The sequence below is a fragment of the Tamandua tetradactyla genome, chromosome 4, assembly GCF_023851605.1.
Source record: "Tamandua tetradactyla isolate mTamTet1 chromosome 4, mTamTet1.pri, whole genome shotgun sequence".
NCBI classification, from domain to species: Eukaryota; Metazoa; Chordata; class Mammalia; order Pilosa; family Myrmecophagidae; genus Tamandua; species Tamandua tetradactyla.
Window position 1 is genome coordinate 15123749 of NC_135330.1, and position 16431 is coordinate 15140179.

Sequence of the window (16431 nt, forward strand, 5' to 3'; positions counted from 1 at the left end):
TCTGGCTTCCAGACAACAAGCCCTTCCAATAGGAAAACTAGCAGGACAAACGAGCCTTGCTTTATACCATAACACATTCCTGAAGAGTCACAGATAATCTGCTCATTTATACCCCACCTAATTCCAGAAAAAGGAAACAAGACAAAACAAAATTACAGGATCCCTCAAGATGGCAAATTAGAGGGGAAGAAAAAGGAACGTCACAAACATAGAATGGAGCCAAGAAAGAGGCAAAGAGAACGTGATACCATAAAAAGCCTACACACTTGCTCTGAGTGAGCCACACTTTGGCCTGGAGCTTTCCAGCTGCTAATATGGAGCTTTCCAGCTGCTAATATGTAGCTAAGAGAAACTTGATTAGCTACACAAAGAGTCATCTATAAGCTGAACTTTGGAAAATCAAATCATGTTTCAAATATGTTAGTGGAGGTTGCTATTTTTAAAAAAAACCTTTGTAGTGGACATCTGGCTTTATTTTTTGGGTTTTAAGGGGGTTTTCTCGTCCGTTTATTTGTATGTCTGCTTGGGGGTCTACTCAGCTACCCTCCATCCGGGGAAATGACCCTGTTTGTCCAGGTGTCATTGAGGGCGGCACTGTCATCCACGGAGTCCTCCCCGGTTACTTAGGTAGGCTTTGAACACAAGCTCACTAATCAGAGCCTCTCCTGGAAATTTGCATCTTGAGTGGAGACACCTGGGAGCTGCAGGGGGTTAAAGCAGAGCCCCCACCCCAACCCCCACCTCCACGGGGCAATCTTCAAAAGACAATTCACAATATTACACCACCCAGAGTCCCGGAGATGCCCTGCTTCTATCCTTCCTATGGCCCGATTTTCCAGGTGTTCCTTTGAGTCAGTAAACTTTCCAGTATCCTCCCAATAAATCCAGTATCCTTCCAATAAATTCCTTTTTGCTTAAGCCAACAAAAGTCTTTCTGAAGCTTGTAACTAAGGACTCCTAAGATAAGTTCATGTGGAATAAGAGAATACTCTCAAAAGGCAAATATTCGCACTGAGTTCTCTTCCTGGAAAGTCAGAATCCAAGATGTTTTACTGATGCTCAGCTGTGATTTCACGAGAAGCGAGGGGGCAGGGTGAGATTGAGAAGGTTGAGAGATCAGGGCAGCTAGGAGGCTGCCCACTGCATGCTGGGTCTGCATTCGGAGGCCCAGGAAGCTCTTTGGTCAATAGGCCTGAGGTCATCCCAGGATCGAAGTTGCAGAGACTGAATATTGCTCTCCTGTGCTAAATAAAAATCCCAGCTGGCTATAATTCCTGTTAATAGTGCAGCTGGTTGAGAAAGTGGACGTAATTCAGTGTCTTTTGCTTCCAAACAGGAAAGTAACCCATCATCTTCACGGAGGCCTTGACACCTTGGAAAAAAAGGACGTGTCCTAGGCTCAGGGCTGACCACTGGGCTATTTTTTATTCGTAGGGATCCTCTCTTACAGTGTCCAGAAGCCTTAATTTAACTGCACTCCTTGAGTCTTAACTTCCTTAAGCTTCAAAATGACCACTCCCATAGTTCACCTGGTCTGCTGAGCATTGTACTAAGAGTCTGTAGAGAAGATAATAATTGAGAAAAATACAGTTTTGAGAATGACACCCCGAATATGGGCTGCAGGGAGGCCTGTGACTTTGACCAGCTTTTGGCCTGTGAGGTCACTGGTTTGAACTTGAGAGACAGTTTTACGCGGCCAAAATGAATTCCTCATTCGTTCATTTATTCATCGGACAGACATTCTAATGAATAGGCATAATGATCCAGATTGCGTTAAGTGCTGCAAAGAGCCCCAGACGGAAAAGGAGCAGCTGTCCTCTGGGAGAGAGAAACCTCATAGAAGAGAGGAAACCTATTCACAAATAAATGCAGAAGGCAAATGTAGTCAGTACTTTGCATGGTATTAAGTTCCGCCATTGCTCTCCCTGGGCAATTGGACCTTGAAGACAGCGTAAAATGTCAAGAAGAGAAGGCTGGGAAGGGCATTCTAGGAGAGACCCTCCTAAGTATTATAGGATGTGAAAGTGGGAGTGTCAGTGGAGAGATCTCACATTAGGAAGGAGGGCTGGCCCCCAGGCAGAATTCACCAAGGAGGCGTCTGGAAAATTGTTAGAGACCTTTAAACTCTTCACCCATATTAGGAGTGTAAAATAATTGAGTTGTATTTTTTTTTTTTAAGCGAATGTTTGGAGAGGACTTCTTTGGAGAGAGCTTTGAGAAGAGTCCCCCCTCCCGCCGGGTGGGTATGCCTGCCCCCTGCCCTTCACCTTCAGGCTAAGGGAAGAGAGCTTTGAGTAGATCCATCAGGATGCATAATCCGAGTTCCTTGTGGTTTGGCGTGGTCGCAGGAGACCGGTGATCGATTTCCATTTGGGAAATCTAAGGAGGGAAGATGGGCGGGTTGGCTACTCTTCAGCAAAGGAACCATTACTCCGGTGAAGAACAACCTGCACGTGTAACCTTTGTCAGGGTAAATAACATGGGAGAATGTTCTGTGGACCAGATGCGGATCATGGCTTGGGGTCATCTTAGATCCTATCCAAGAGGAGTCTGGAGGGGCAAGTAGATTTCAATAGATGCTGCTGTAGGTGTCATTGGATTCCTGGGGGCTGAGGAAGGAGTGGGAAACCAGCCAGGAGGGAGGCGCTTTGGTCTATGTAAAGAGAAAATGCTGAGCCATCCCCAGCAAAGGCGGAGGAGGATTTCTTGAAAGAACCCACAAGTGTCCAGAAGAAGGAGAGTTCTAAGCACCCCCCAAGAGAGCTTGGCCACCTTGGGCTTACCAGTCAAGTAAGGCAGGGGGTGGGAGTGGGAGAGGGTAATCAGATTCAGAATCTTGATTATTAAAATTGACTGGACATTTTAATTACTCAACTAAATCTGTGTTTTTTCTTTAAAGTGACCATAGACCTTTTTTCATCTGCGAATTAGAAGTCAAGGGGCCTGCCCAAGTTTTCATGCAGAAGCAGAAAAAAAAACTAGGCCCACCAAATAAATGTAGAGGGAGATTGGTAGGAAAAGATAACGTTTCTTGATGATTGATGAATATAGTCCAGGAAGGCTTGTTTGAACTTACAGTTAAAGGGCCATAATCAAAGCGAGAGCCATCTGCCTGCAGAGGGCTGGACACATCTGCGGAGGTGGGGGGAGGCCCAGGAGGCAGCAGGGCGGGTCCAAGGCACTTGCTGTGTGCCATCCCAGACCAGCAGAAACTGAAGAAGGACGGTGGAACCAGCAGGGCAAACAGGGAAAATCTTAAAGTCACAGCATCATCTATGAGGTCTTCTTGCCAAAATGTTTAACCTGAATCTGATCAAGTCTTTATTTGAGCTTCCAGTTTAAGGGAAGAGCAGGAGAGAAAGGAATAATAAGTTAAATGACACCGAATGCAAGAAATCAGATAAAGCCAGGAGGTGGACATCCCACGGGACAACCAGCATAGCTTCTTCCGCAGGTCAGGGGGCGGGGGCGGGCCGGGCGGGGAGGAGGCACTAGTCTAGAGGAAAAGAAATTTCACTGGAGTTTAGTTAATAGTAATAGGTAAATATCGGTTTCTTAGTTTTGACAAATGTACCGCGATCATGTCAGATATTGGCATGAAGGCATAATGGGAGACTAGCAGGCAAGAATGCTCTGTAGTAATTTGGCAACTTTTCTGTAGATCTAAAATTGTTCCAGTATAAAAAGTTTATTGGGGGGGCATATTTAAGGGGCTGAATTATAAATTCAATGTGGAGATATTGATTTATCTTGGTTCAAAGACCCAATCGTGCAAGATGTTTTTGAAACAATTGGGAAAATTGAATGTGGATTGGGTATTATTGATTTTAAGGATTCCCTATTAATCCTACCGGGTTGATAATGGTGTTCCGGTTATTTAGGAAAATGTCCTTCTTTTGAGAGCTGCTTACTGACATATTTGGGCAAAATATCATGATACCTATATTTTAATTTAAAATATTGCACCAAAAAATTTTTATGTAGCTTTTTAAAATTTTTGACTTTTTTTGTTGTATAGTATAACATATATACAAGGCAAAGAAATAAAAAAGCAATAGTTTTCAAAGCACTCTTCAACAGGTAGTTACAGGGCAGATCCCAGAGTGCAGTAAAAATTTTAAAAAGCAGATGAAGCAATTAAAGTATTGTTGAATGTTAAATCTTTGCAATGGGAATATGGGGGTACATTTGACTTTTCTCTCTACTTTTCTGTATGATTGAAAGTCTTCACAATAAAAACCAATTATTGGGTAATTGGAGCTGAAGGAATACAGATTGTGCAACGGGACTGATTGTAAAAATTCAGAAATGGATAGCACAATACTACCTGATTGTAGCACAATAATGTTAGAATACTGAATGAAGTTAAAAGTGAGAATGATAGAGGGAGGAGGCCTGGGGGCACAAATGAAATCAGAAGGAAAGATATGTGATAAGGACTGAGATGGTATAATCTAGGAATGCCTAGAGTGTATAATGATAGTGACTAAATGTACAAATTTAAAAATGTTTTTGCATGAGAAAGAACAAAGGAATGTCATTACTGCAGGGTGTTAAAAATAGATGGTAATTCATATTTTAAAACTTTAACTTATGTGTGAGACTAAAGCAAAAAAATGTTTATTTGGTACAATATTTACATTTCGACTAGTGTATTTCCTAATATAACTTACGTAGACAGCTTAATTGAACACCATAAGCACATGGAACCTTGAGTAGGGCATGAGATTTTGTAAGTTTGTCCAGAGTGAGACCCTGATAAATCCAGAGTGATTTGAATAGTGAATAAAAAAGTATTTGCAAAGCCCACTTGGGGGAATGGTGAGAAAGAGGGGAAAAAAACAAAGGAAAATATAGAATGCCTTGTGCTTCATGTGTTATTTCATTAAATCCCCAATGGTCCTGTAAGATTTTCTATTACTCATATTTTAAAGAAGAGGAAAATGAAGCTCAGAGGAGTTAGGTCTTGTCCAAGAACCCACAGCCAGAATAGAGCAGGATTTTGGCGCCAGAGCTCACTGGTTTCTCACAGCCTTTGTGTGGAAGAAAGTATCCGAGGTCTTGGTAGCTAAGCTGAGAACGGGGAGTAAAAAGACCCCTGAGCTTATATCCCAGGAGACCAGGAGAGCATTAGAGAAGTCCAAAGGAGGAGCTGGTTTGGGAATAAAAGTAAGGAATGTAATTTCTGACTGTGAAAACGACCAGTGTTTTTCACTTACCTACACTTGCATCACCTTACTTAAATCTTCCTTGATTCTTTTCTTGGTCTTTTCCAAGACCAGGCAGCCAGTCTCAGAGAGAAGTTAAGTGACTTTTCCAAGGCCACACGAAAGCCAACAGGGAGAAGCGGGACTGAAAGGCAGACCCTGGAGACTGCCCTCCATCAAGCAGCCTTCTTCGCCGGGTGGTGGGAAGGTTTCAAGCTGCCTGATGATGACAGCCCAGAAGACAGCCCCCATGCTGTCACCCAAGGGTGTCCGGCTGTAGGGTAAGTGGCCGCAGAGTAAGGATTCTCACCGCCTGGTCGGGAGGGGCCCCTCGGGGCTCGTGCCAGCGTCGTCCGTCTGTCTGCCTCCAGGTGTCGTGTCAGCAGTCCAGCCCCGCGCTGACTTCTATTTCTGTTTTTTCTTTGACCTGCCTGTGCAAAAAGCAATACCATCTCCTCAGCATCCTCTCCCTGCTTTATTTTACTATCAGTTGTCATCGTGGACGTAGATGTGTTTCTTTCCTCTCTCCTCCTCTAGACTATAATGTCCATGAGGACAGAGACCTTGTTTTGTCCATTCAGTATCCCCAGTAGGGGCTCCATGAATATTTGTTGAGTGACTAAATGTATACTGAATAAATGAATGCAAAAAGATTTCCCCACTCCATCAGCATCAAGCAATTAAAATGCCCTAGGTTTGGTGACGGACTACAGAGCTTGGGGAGGACTCAGTCAGCAAGTCCGAGAGCTGGGAAATACCCCCCTTTTTACTGGTGAGGAAAGGAGGTGGAGGGAGGTTAGGACACAGGCAACCTGGCACGGTGCCCCCTCTTCGACCTTCTGAGAAACACATTCTCAAAGTCTGGATGTTTCCACAATCCACGATGAGAAAACTGCTAGTGGAGGTCTGGGCTGCACTGAGGGGAATCATACCTGCCCTGCTGGGCCGGCCTCTGCCCCAGGATCCCCATCCTCCTGCTGCCCTTCCAGCAGGGGGCGCTGGGGAGCAGCTCCTCCCTTGCCCTGAGGGAGCAGTTCAGCCTTGGGGCAGTGAATTCACTCAGACCGACTGCAGCTGCCATCTCCAGGAGTGGGTCTTCCGGGCCACCCTGCTCTCCAAGCACTGGGAGTCCCTGGGGCGATTCCCTAAAGGGAGTGTCAGAAAGTGAGGCTGCCCCCAAAGGGGGTCAGGTGGGGGCTCACAGGGGCCGCATCGGGAAAATGGACACCCAGCAAAGTGTCCATGTGAGTGTCCCCGTTGGAATCTAATCCCAGAGTGGCCCTGCGCTGGCCAGGGCAGCTCTGTGCGGGCAGGGAGCTGCCCTCCTTCCCTGTGGACCTCCTTGGGCCCAGAAACCGCAGGTCTTGGCCATAGAAGGTCCAGGAAGCTGCCGTCTCTGGGGTAGGCAACGCTGCCAGCCCGGCCCTGGCTCTGCCCCTTTCCGGGGTAGGGTGGCCTGGTCTCGGGGTCCCATGGCCCCGTCCTGCTGGCCGGGCCTCCCCCAGTGCAGCAGCTGCCCCACCGCCCCCCCCCCACTCCTCCTGAGCCCATCCTTGCAGGCCAGCCCTCCTGGAGCCCCGAGGCCCGAGTCCTTTCTGGACACCACAGGCCCAGCTTTTTGGAAGGTGACTGCCAAGGCCTGAAGAATGGGCAGCTGTGGGGTGTTCTGGTGATGCACGGACAGTGAAGGGGGACAGCCTGCTCTGGGCAGCCTGGCAGCGAGGGCCCCTGCCGGGGTGGCCGGAGGGACCCGTCCTGGGCCAGGACTCCAGCGCCCTAAACATATCGTTTTACATAGAAAGAGATGTGATTTGCCCTGCGGGGCCCAGGTTAGCCTCTTGCTGTGGTTTCCAATCCAGGGCCTGCCAGAGGGCCCAGGGAGGGGACATGTGCTCCCTCCCCCGCCAGGCCGAGCGTCTGGACTCTACACCACCACTGTCCACCTAACCCCTTTTGAGACCTGACACGCCGCCTCCTTCCCTCTAACCTTTTGCCACCAAACCCAACAGGCACTGGCACTTCCTGAGGAGATTTTGACACAAAGAGCCCCAAGATCAAGTGAATTCATTTTGATATTTCTAATTTGAAAATGGGAAGTGCAGGAAGCTGAAGGGTGCAGTGGGGTGGTGGGCTGCGAAGGCAGAGGGGCAGGGATTCGGCTGGTTTGTCTCACGTGGAGGGAAGAGCCCGCCGCAGGCAGCAGGCCCCTGCTCAGCCTCCCCGGAGGGCTACGGGTCCTCTCTGAGCATTTCTCTAGGGGACCTTGTTTCAGAACTGTGGCCCTCGGATGGGGGGAGTCAGGAAAGGAAAGGCTTTGGCTCCGTCTTCAGGATGGGGGAATGGGAAGAGAGAAGGATTGAGAGAGAGATTTATTATAAGCTTCTTAAGGAAGGGCGGGGACAAAATCAAAGGCAACCTTATATTTTCAGTAGTGCTTAGAGTGAGCACTAAATGGTCCCGAAGGCGTCAGGTCCCTGGAACCTGTAAGTTTACCTTATTTGAATCTCTGCAGGTGTGATTAAATTATGGATTCTGCCATGGGGAGATCATCCTGACTAATCCAGGTGGGCCCTAAATGCCATTACAAGTGTCCTTGTAAGAGGGGCAGAGGGAGGTGACACACAGAAGAGGAGGTGGCCATGCGCCCTGGGGGCAGAGATTGGAATGATGCAGCCACCAGCGGGGGAACACGAGCAGCCATGGGAAACTGCAAGAGGCAAGGAACCGATTCTCCTCTGGGGCGTCCGGAGGGCAGGTGACCTGCTGACACCTTGATCTCCGTCCACCGTGACACTGGCTTTGGATTTCTGCCTCCACAACTGTGAAGCGTCTCTGTCTGCTGTGTTCAGCCCTCGGGTGTTGCTCATCCCTTACAGCAGCCCTAGGAGACTTACTCAGTACCCAACACCAGGCCACGGAAAGCCAGGCTTAGGAATGAGTAGGTTCCCACATCTTGGACAAAATGACCAGGGGAAAAAAAAAAAAAAAAAGAGCAGAAGAGAGCAAAGAAGCTGGGAGTAGGGGGGAAAGAAATGAAGGGATCAATACCATAAAATTAAAGGGAGCACAGGGGTCAGCTCATTTCAAATCCCCCCACAAGGAAGTCGCCTACTCAGGAAGGAGGAGGGAACCCTGTGGGAGCAGCTAGATGCCAGCCCAGCTCTGTGCTGACAGCAGTTCTGTGAAGACCAGAGTGCAGCTCCTTCAGGAGAGGGTGCAAACCCAAGGTCAGATACGTCAGTGCCAAACAAAAAGGCATTTTTGGTGATTTAAAATTTCTTCTTTATTAAAAAATATTTTTTTCTGTTTTTTTTTTAAACTTCTCCAATACATAAACATTTTTCCCCACCACCTAGCACTTCTTTCTTGCCTCCTTCACTCCTGCTCCTCATGCTGTCGGCCTGCAAGACCCAAATGAAGAAACCTCTTCAACAGTCGAGATCTGAGAGCTGGAGGGGGGTTGGGGATTAGAAGGAAGGTGGTTACTGGTCCAAAGGAGAAGTACATTTGCACAAAAAAATAAACCGTGGAGGATGAGACCAGCACATACACATATGGATTGATCTACAATCCATGTAAAAAAAAAAAAAAAAATAGATCCAAAATGTCATTTTACCATTTGTAATATTACACAAAATAATATATAATTTTTAAACAACGCATATCCCACCTACACACACTCACACAGACACACAGACACACGCACACACACAAGGTGCTAAAGACCCCTCTACAGCTTCTGCTCGCCGGGGGTGGGGTGTCAGTAGGCGAAGATGACATGGTAGGTGACCTGGTGGCCATTGTCCCAGGCGTACAGCAGGCGGTCCTTGGGGTTGTAGTCGATCTGGGTGGTGTAGGAGTACTCGTTTTCAAACAACAGCCTGGGGACGATCTGCGTGTTGGTGTGGGTGTCGAAGGCGTAGGAGATGTTGGCGTTGCGCTGGTTGTAGCTGTCCACGGCGTACAGCACCCCGCAGATGACAAAGCAGTTCCCATAGAAGTTGCGCCGGAGGCCCGTGCGCCACGTGGTCTCCTTCTGCGTGCTCAGGTCTACGGCGTTGAGCTTGCTCAGGACAATGACCTCTTGGCTGAAGCCCTCATCGTCCAGGGCCGGGTAGATGAGCCACAGGCCATTCTCATCCACGGCAAAGTCCACGTCAGAGTGGCCCTGCCACCGCCAGGGGGTGGCCTCCTCGTAGGCCACGTCGTGGAGCATGGCCCAGGCGGCCACGTAGCGCTGCTTCAGGTCGTACTTGATGATGTTGCGGGTGAAGGCGCGGTTGTAGTAGAAGGCGCCGCTGTACACCACGTGGCCTGTGCCGATCCAGCTGTAGGGGAGCTTGTAGGAGTTGCTCCAGCGACCTGTGGGGTGTGTGAGAAGGCAGGTGGCTTCAGGCAATGCAGCAGGGATGACCCACAGGGGAGGGGAGGTGGGCAGCCTGGTGGGACGGGGCAAAAATCAACTAGGATTCCCCAGATCTGGGTTCTGCCACTTTCTGGTTTGGGGTAGCAAACTGCTTACCCTTTCTGAGCCTCCGCACCCTCATGGAAGTAACAACTGCCCCACCGAGCTGTTTCAAGGATCACGTGTGTTAATACACGTGAACATGGTTTATAACCTGCCAAGGGCTAACGTGAGAGGGAGATGTTCCACCACTATGATGAGGCCCTTCGGTCTTCTGGGCTGGACTCCAGCATGGTCGATCTCCCAGGACAACAGAGAAGGGAAGAGGCCTCCTAAGTGAACACCTAGCACGTACCTTGTTTAAAGTTTTCTAGGTTCCGGAACTCCACCAGGGTGTTACCATAGTAATAATTGGTTACATAAATCCGCTCATCCTTGGCCAGGGGGTCCTTCATCCAGGCCCCTTCGTTCCGCCCATATGTGTTCTGGGTGGTCGGTCCAGTGATTGTGGAGAGTGTGTCTTTGCACCTTCCTGTTGGAGAAGAGGTAGATGGGCTGTTGGAAAGAACATTCAGGAAAGCAGATCCTCTAACACCCGCACCCAAAACTTTTCTGGTTCCCTAAAGTTTGCTCCTTGGCAGGCTTTAATAGCCCTGTATAACTGATCCCAGACATTTTTCCCAGCATCATCTCCTACTCCTCTTATTCATCCTACACTCTACTCCTACAAAGCCATGAACTGTGCTCCCAATTCATGCAACTTCATGTCAACATGCCTTGGTGGCATGTTCTCAGAGAAAGTCCCGCTGTACTTGGATTTCTTCAAGTTACACACTTGTTCCTCAAAAATCTAAAATTCAAAGCTCTATTTTCTGACAGCACACTCTCCCTCTGAAAACCAACTACTCCTTTCTTCTGCTGCTACCATACTGTGATGTACCTCTTTACAGGATGTGTCATCTTGCATCTCAATGTTTTTTGTCCGTCTCTCTCTTCCCTCCACCTTCACCCTCAACAGAACATAAGTACCAAGGGAGCAGGGTCTGGGCCTTTCCCTTTTTTGTTGTGTTCCTGGTATTCAGAACACAAAGTGTCTGGAGCACAATAAACACTCACTAGATGTTCTGATGCTGGGATAAGCATCCAGCAGAATGTGTGGCCAGAGCTGAGAACTGTCTGGTATGACCAACGTCACAGACCCTCCACAGGCTTGGTCCCTGGTGGTCTGGGGCTGGGTCACCAGTGGACATGAGGCCTGACTGTGCAGTGGATCTCCATACTCTTGAGGCCTCACCTGCCCAGGTCCTAGAGAGCTGTCCTCAAGCCCATGCCCCTCTCACTACTACCAGCAGAAGCCAGGACCCCTGGCTAGGGAATTAGGGAGTAGGAGACCAAGTTTCCTGCATAAGTTTCTAAGTTTCTTGGTGGTAGCAGCCTCCTTTAAAGGTTGAGTCTTCCCTCAGGGACTCAGTAATGTCCCAAGCAGCTCTTTGGCATGGCCATGAGTGACCTAGTGCCCAGGAGGGGTTCTAAAATACCATGAGAATCATGCTCGTTTCCACACCACAACTAAAACCCTCAATCCTTATTAGGTGTGATGGTTTGGAATTGTAGGTACCCCAGAAAAAACATGTTCTTAAATCTAATCCATTTCTCTGGGTGTAAACTCATTGCAAGTAGGACCTTTTGATGAGGTTGCTTCAGTTTAGGTATGGCCCACCTCAATTGGGACAGGTCTTAATCCTATTACTGGAGTCCTTTATAAACAAAATGAAATTGAGGCAGATAAAGAGAAAGTAAGGAAGTAAGACGCTGAAATTCATCTGAACCTGAAGAGAACAGAGAGGTCAGGAGAGGCCGCCATGCTCATGGCCATATGACAAAGAGCTAAGGACCGAGGACCACCAGCAGCCAGCCCAGAACCCCACAGTCTTCGAGAAGAAAGCATCACCTTGATGATGGTTTGATTTGGAATTTTTTCCTGGTCTCAAAACTGTGAGCCACTAAATTTCCATTGTTACAGCTATCCCTTTGCATGGAATTTGCTCGAGCAGCCTAGGAAACAAAAACACTCGGCAATAACATTACTGAATGTGGTCCTGAATGATACTGAAATGATGCATGACCAATGAGGCACGTGTTCTCTCTGTCCCCACACTGGTGAGTTATGGTGGAGATGGGAAGAGGGCCATGGAGGGGGGCAGTGGGAGAAGCGGATGAATCCCACCCTCAAACCCTCGCCTTGTCCATCTTGACCCCTGAGGAGCAGCAGAGCCCCCTATACTGCCATCTAGTCTGGGGGCACAGAGGTGCAACAGTTTAATGCCCATAATTGGGTTCCTGAACTCATCTGCTAAAAAAGCAACGAAAGTCTACAGTTTGGATTCGGAGTTCTCTAAATTCCAGGCCACCCCATTTCTACACTGTTCAGTCTGTTCCCTCTACCATCCTTCTGCTCCCATGGATGGGGACTAGGTGAGAGGCCTGAGCCTTGCATCTGGCAGGATGGGGCATAGGCAGCTGTGCCTCAGCTCTGGGTCTGGGGCAGCGGTGGGGAAAGTGGGCTGAGCACTGTTTTCCAGGCAGGCCCCACAGTTGGGTGCAGTTGGCAGGACTTAAGCATCTCTGTGTGGGGTTTATTAGGACCAGGTCTGTGAGAGCAGGGAGGGATTCGGTCTCCATAAGACAAACAACAGAACCCACCAGCCAATGCCTCATTCCCCAACTGAGCTCATCTGTTGAAGACAATAAAGTAGAAGTCTCTGGCTGAGCCTGGGCAGCAGAGGTCTGATGGAAAATATCTCATTCCTTGGCACGGAGTGGGGCCCCAGCTGCCAGCAGAGCCGCTCTCCATCTGCACTCTCAGGGAGGGGCATTTCTACGTGCCCCGTACCCTGGCAGAATCCAGCCAGGACAGCAACTCCATGTTGGGGGTCTCCTTCCAGCCCATGCCCCAAAGTCCCACAAACAGCCATGTAGGCTGAGGCTTATCACATGGTCAGGGCTTGGAATGGGGTTGCCACGGCTCTGCTCCCTCTCTGCTTAGACCTGGGTGCTTCGGACAGGTTCCTAAAGCCAGGACTCATCTGGGCAGCCCCCACCCCTAGCCCCTTCTGGGCCCTCCCTCAGCACCGAGGTTCTGCAAGAACAGGGGCCCTCCCCTCTTAAGCCTGGGACCTCTGGAGATCTCACCTGGAGGCAGCGCGAGGAGGACAGAGGCCCCATATCCCACTGCCTCCTTGGTCTCTAGAGATGCTGGACCAGGGTGCTGAGCCCTGAAGAAGGGGAGCCTTTGGAGGAGCTCCCCAAGGCCTGCACCTAAGCAGGGAGGCCATGTCCTACCCCCACCTCCTGTTTCTGGATCCCTGCTCCCCTTTGGGTATGTGTGTGCGCGCACAAGTGTTGTGTTAATTTTCTTTATAGAAAAATGGACCAAAACAGAGAGAGAGAGAGAGAGAGAGAGAGGATTTACCTGCAATAAACTGGCCCCGTGTGGCCAAAAAAAAGAACAGGGGCCCCAGTAGGGGTCGCAAATGTGTCTCAAGAGCACCTGATGCCTTGGCTAGGCCACTGATGGGCTGCCTCGGGCAGGTCTCTGGAACCGGCAGCGAGACGACCCTGGCAATGGCCCTGGTTTATTGCGCCCTCGTGCTCTCTAGTGCATCCAGCCCTGCAGCCCCGCGGGCAGGTGCTAAGGTCTCCATTTGACAGATGAGCCAACAAAAAGGCTCTGGAGGAGGAGAAAATAATCAGAAGTCTTACACTCAGAAAATGACAAAACTAGAGGGAAAATCCAGTCCTGCCCCCAACGTCTGTGTTGCCTCCTTCATGTTGCAGAGCTCTGATTTCTTCAGTGGTAAAATGGGTATGATCTACGCCCTGCCCACTTCCGGGGCTGCTGGAGAACCCACTCTGATGACTGAATAGGGGCTGAGGAGTGGCCCTAAAGAGCCCCAGGCCCCAGGCCCCATGAATTAAGAGAACTTTGAAAGGGGTTGGGGCATGATCTTGGATTATCCAGGGGTGTCCTGAATGTAATCACAAGTGTCCTTATAAGAGGGAGGCATGGGGAGATTCGACTTCAAAAGAGGAACAGCGAATGTGACGATGGAAGCAGAGGTTGGAGAGAAGTAGCTGCAAGCCCCAGAGTCACCCGTGTGCCTGACTTTCGGCAGCTCCAGACGCTAGGAAAGATAAGGAGCAGGTTCTCCACTGCTGACACCTTGATCTTAACCCTGCAAGTCTCATTCTGGACTTCTGGCTTCCAGAACAGTAAAAGAATAAACTTCTGTTGTTTTAGGTTTATGACAATCTGTTAGGACATTCCTGGATAATCCAGGGTAATGTCCCATCCCCTTTCAAAGGTCCCTTAATTAGGGCAATGAATACAAATGGAGTCATCTTCTCAGGTAAGGGCCAGCACCCTTATTTCTGTAGGAAGAGGGGAGCCCCTGCTTGCAGTCTCAGTCCTGACACCCAGGACCCCAGAACCGACCTGCCAGGGGTATGGAGCCAGGCAGTGACAGCAGGACAGACAAGGGTAAGAGAGGAAGGTCAGTAAACCACACGACCAGAGTCATCGCCACGGCCCGAGAATCTGGGGCATACAGATGCTCCCGCTATTGGCAGCCAACGTCAGCCTTTGGGAGAAGACACTACATGTTTGCTTCTCTTCAAGAGTAATGAGAGAAAGATGAGGGAGTTCAAAGGAAGCTGCAGAGAAGACAGAGTGTTGTCTGCAACTCATCTTAGAATTTGTCCCCAAAGCAGGGGTGCAAAGGATGACAGTGATGGCGACAGCTAACATTTACTAAGCACTTTCTGTACATTAACTCATTTGATCTTCAATAAAGGGAGGCAGGTTGGTCTTGCCTCAAAGGTCAGAAACATCTGGAAAAGAGGGGCTCTTCTCCCTTCACGTGTAAGCTTGCCTGAATCTTGTCCACCTTTCAAAACTAATTCAGCAAATGCTCTCCTGCTCCAGTTGTGACCCTCGCTTGGCGAGCCTCCCCTGCCATCCTCTCCCCACTTCTCCCTAGTGCCAAGCAGCCCTTCCCATGCCCCTCAACCTGGCTACTGCATTCAATGCACCAGATGCTCATGCATTGTCCAGTCCAGGGGATTCTTTCTGGTCTTTTTAGTCAAAATACTGGGGGCTACCCTGCTCCACCCCCTTTTACCCCCATCCAGGACAACTCCCCCCACACACACACTCCTCCCCACCCACTCAGGGGACACATTCGGGAGAGCCTCTCCTCCCTGAGTTTTCACACACCTCTGTCTCCAGGTCCCCACACACCTCCCTGGCAAGCCTCCTCCATCCCTTCACCTGGTTTCTCTTTTTCTGCCCACCTATTAAAGGTCATCCTTTAGACATCCTCTTTTAGCCTCTTTTCTACTCACGACTCCCTTGTTTACTGGGCAGCCTCAGCTCCCCGATGACTATTAAAATGTGTCTCCAGCCCAGATCTTGTTTCTGAGCACCACGCATCCAATTTGCCTATTAGACATTTTTCTCCTGGGTGGGCAGGCTACTGGTTCTTCAAGCTTAATGGATTAAAAATGAAATTCATGTGCTTTGGCTCACAGGCTGCTCCTCCTGTACTGGTAGGCCTAGAGGAGGGCACGGCACGCCACACATTAACCAAGCCAGAAGCCAGGGCATCATTCTTAACATCCCCTTCTCCACCCACACTCCAGTTGGTTGCTGAGTCGCATCCATTCTGTCTCCTCCATCTTTCACTTCCATGGTCCTTTCCCTCCACCTGTGACTTAGTTTAGATCTCACTGCATCTTGCCTGGCTCACTCCAATTACACCATTTGGTCTCTCTGGCCCATCTCTGCCTCCTTCTAACTGTTCCACCCAGTGGTCCTCAAGCTGCCAGGTGCCCATCTGCTTAAAACCATGACTAACTTCCCTCACCGAGTACTGAGTGAAGCCCAAAGTCCCTAGCCAAGCACACTGGCCCCTCCCACACCTCCACCTTTATTTCTTGCCATCTACCTTCAGGCAGAGGCCTCACCCTCAAATGCCTCTGGGGGCCAGGCAGGAACTGAAAATGAGCACAGCAGGCTGAGTGTGAGACACCAGGCAGCAGTAGAGACTGCAGTGAACCAGAAGAGCAGTCCTACCTGAAGGCATTCAGATTCAAAAGTGCAACATCCTATCTTGGGATGAATTCAGCCTTCAGGTTGCCAACTTGAGATCTTTTGCCCATCCCAGGTGCCGTGCTCAGGGCTGGCTTTCTAGGGGGTCATCCCATGCAGTCACACTGGACCGACACTCTAAGGGTCCAGGCTTGGTTCAGTGCTCTGCTGTTGCCATCTTGAGATTCCTGATAATTTTATCTTTGAACTTTGTTTTATAAGTGAAGACTTACAGGACAGTGAAGCAGGTGCCTGCTCAGAAGAGAACACACAATATTCTCTTGTACATTCTTTGCTATCAGTTTTCACATAGCATTTGTTATGTTTCATAAGCACAGACGTTCAGGTGCTCCCCCTAGGCTCAAAGTCAGTACAGGAAAAACACAGAGGTGACACCTTTGTCATTGAGTAAGTGGGTGCTGACAGTCTCTGAAGCTATCCTTTCTCTTTGAGTCAGAATTTGCTTTGAACTCAGAAATAAGGCAATGACATTTTGAAAACACAAATGACCAAGGAACTGTATCATCTCCTGTTTTGGGTGTGCTAGTTCCCTACATTAGCCAATCACTTCTATGGAAAATGAGATAGAAGGAAAAGGAAAGATAGGGTGTGCCCGTTTGAAACTATTATGTACCTGAGAAAAGCCATATTTTAATCATAATCTAAACTTG

At 49.2% G+C, this 16431-nt stretch overlaps 1 protein-coding gene across 2 annotated transcripts in view; it reads right to left on the reverse strand.

Annotated features, from left to right (window-relative positions):
- Window positions 1-8471: 8471 nt before the first annotated feature.
- OLFML2B (olfactomedin like 2B) overlaps window positions 8472-16431 on the reverse strand; it is a 38317-nt gene continuing 30357 nt past the window's right edge. For both annotated transcript variants that reach the window (XM_077156706.1, XM_077156705.1), the window contains exons 7-8: window positions 9968-10144; window positions 8472-9569 (exon numbers count right to left, since the gene is read on the reverse strand). In XM_077156706.1, the coding sequence (XP_077012821.1) occupies window positions 8968-9569; window positions 9968-10144 (779 nt within the window). In that variant the 3' untranslated portion in view covers window positions 8472-8967. The remainder of the gene's footprint in view (window positions 9570-9967; window positions 10145-16431) is intronic.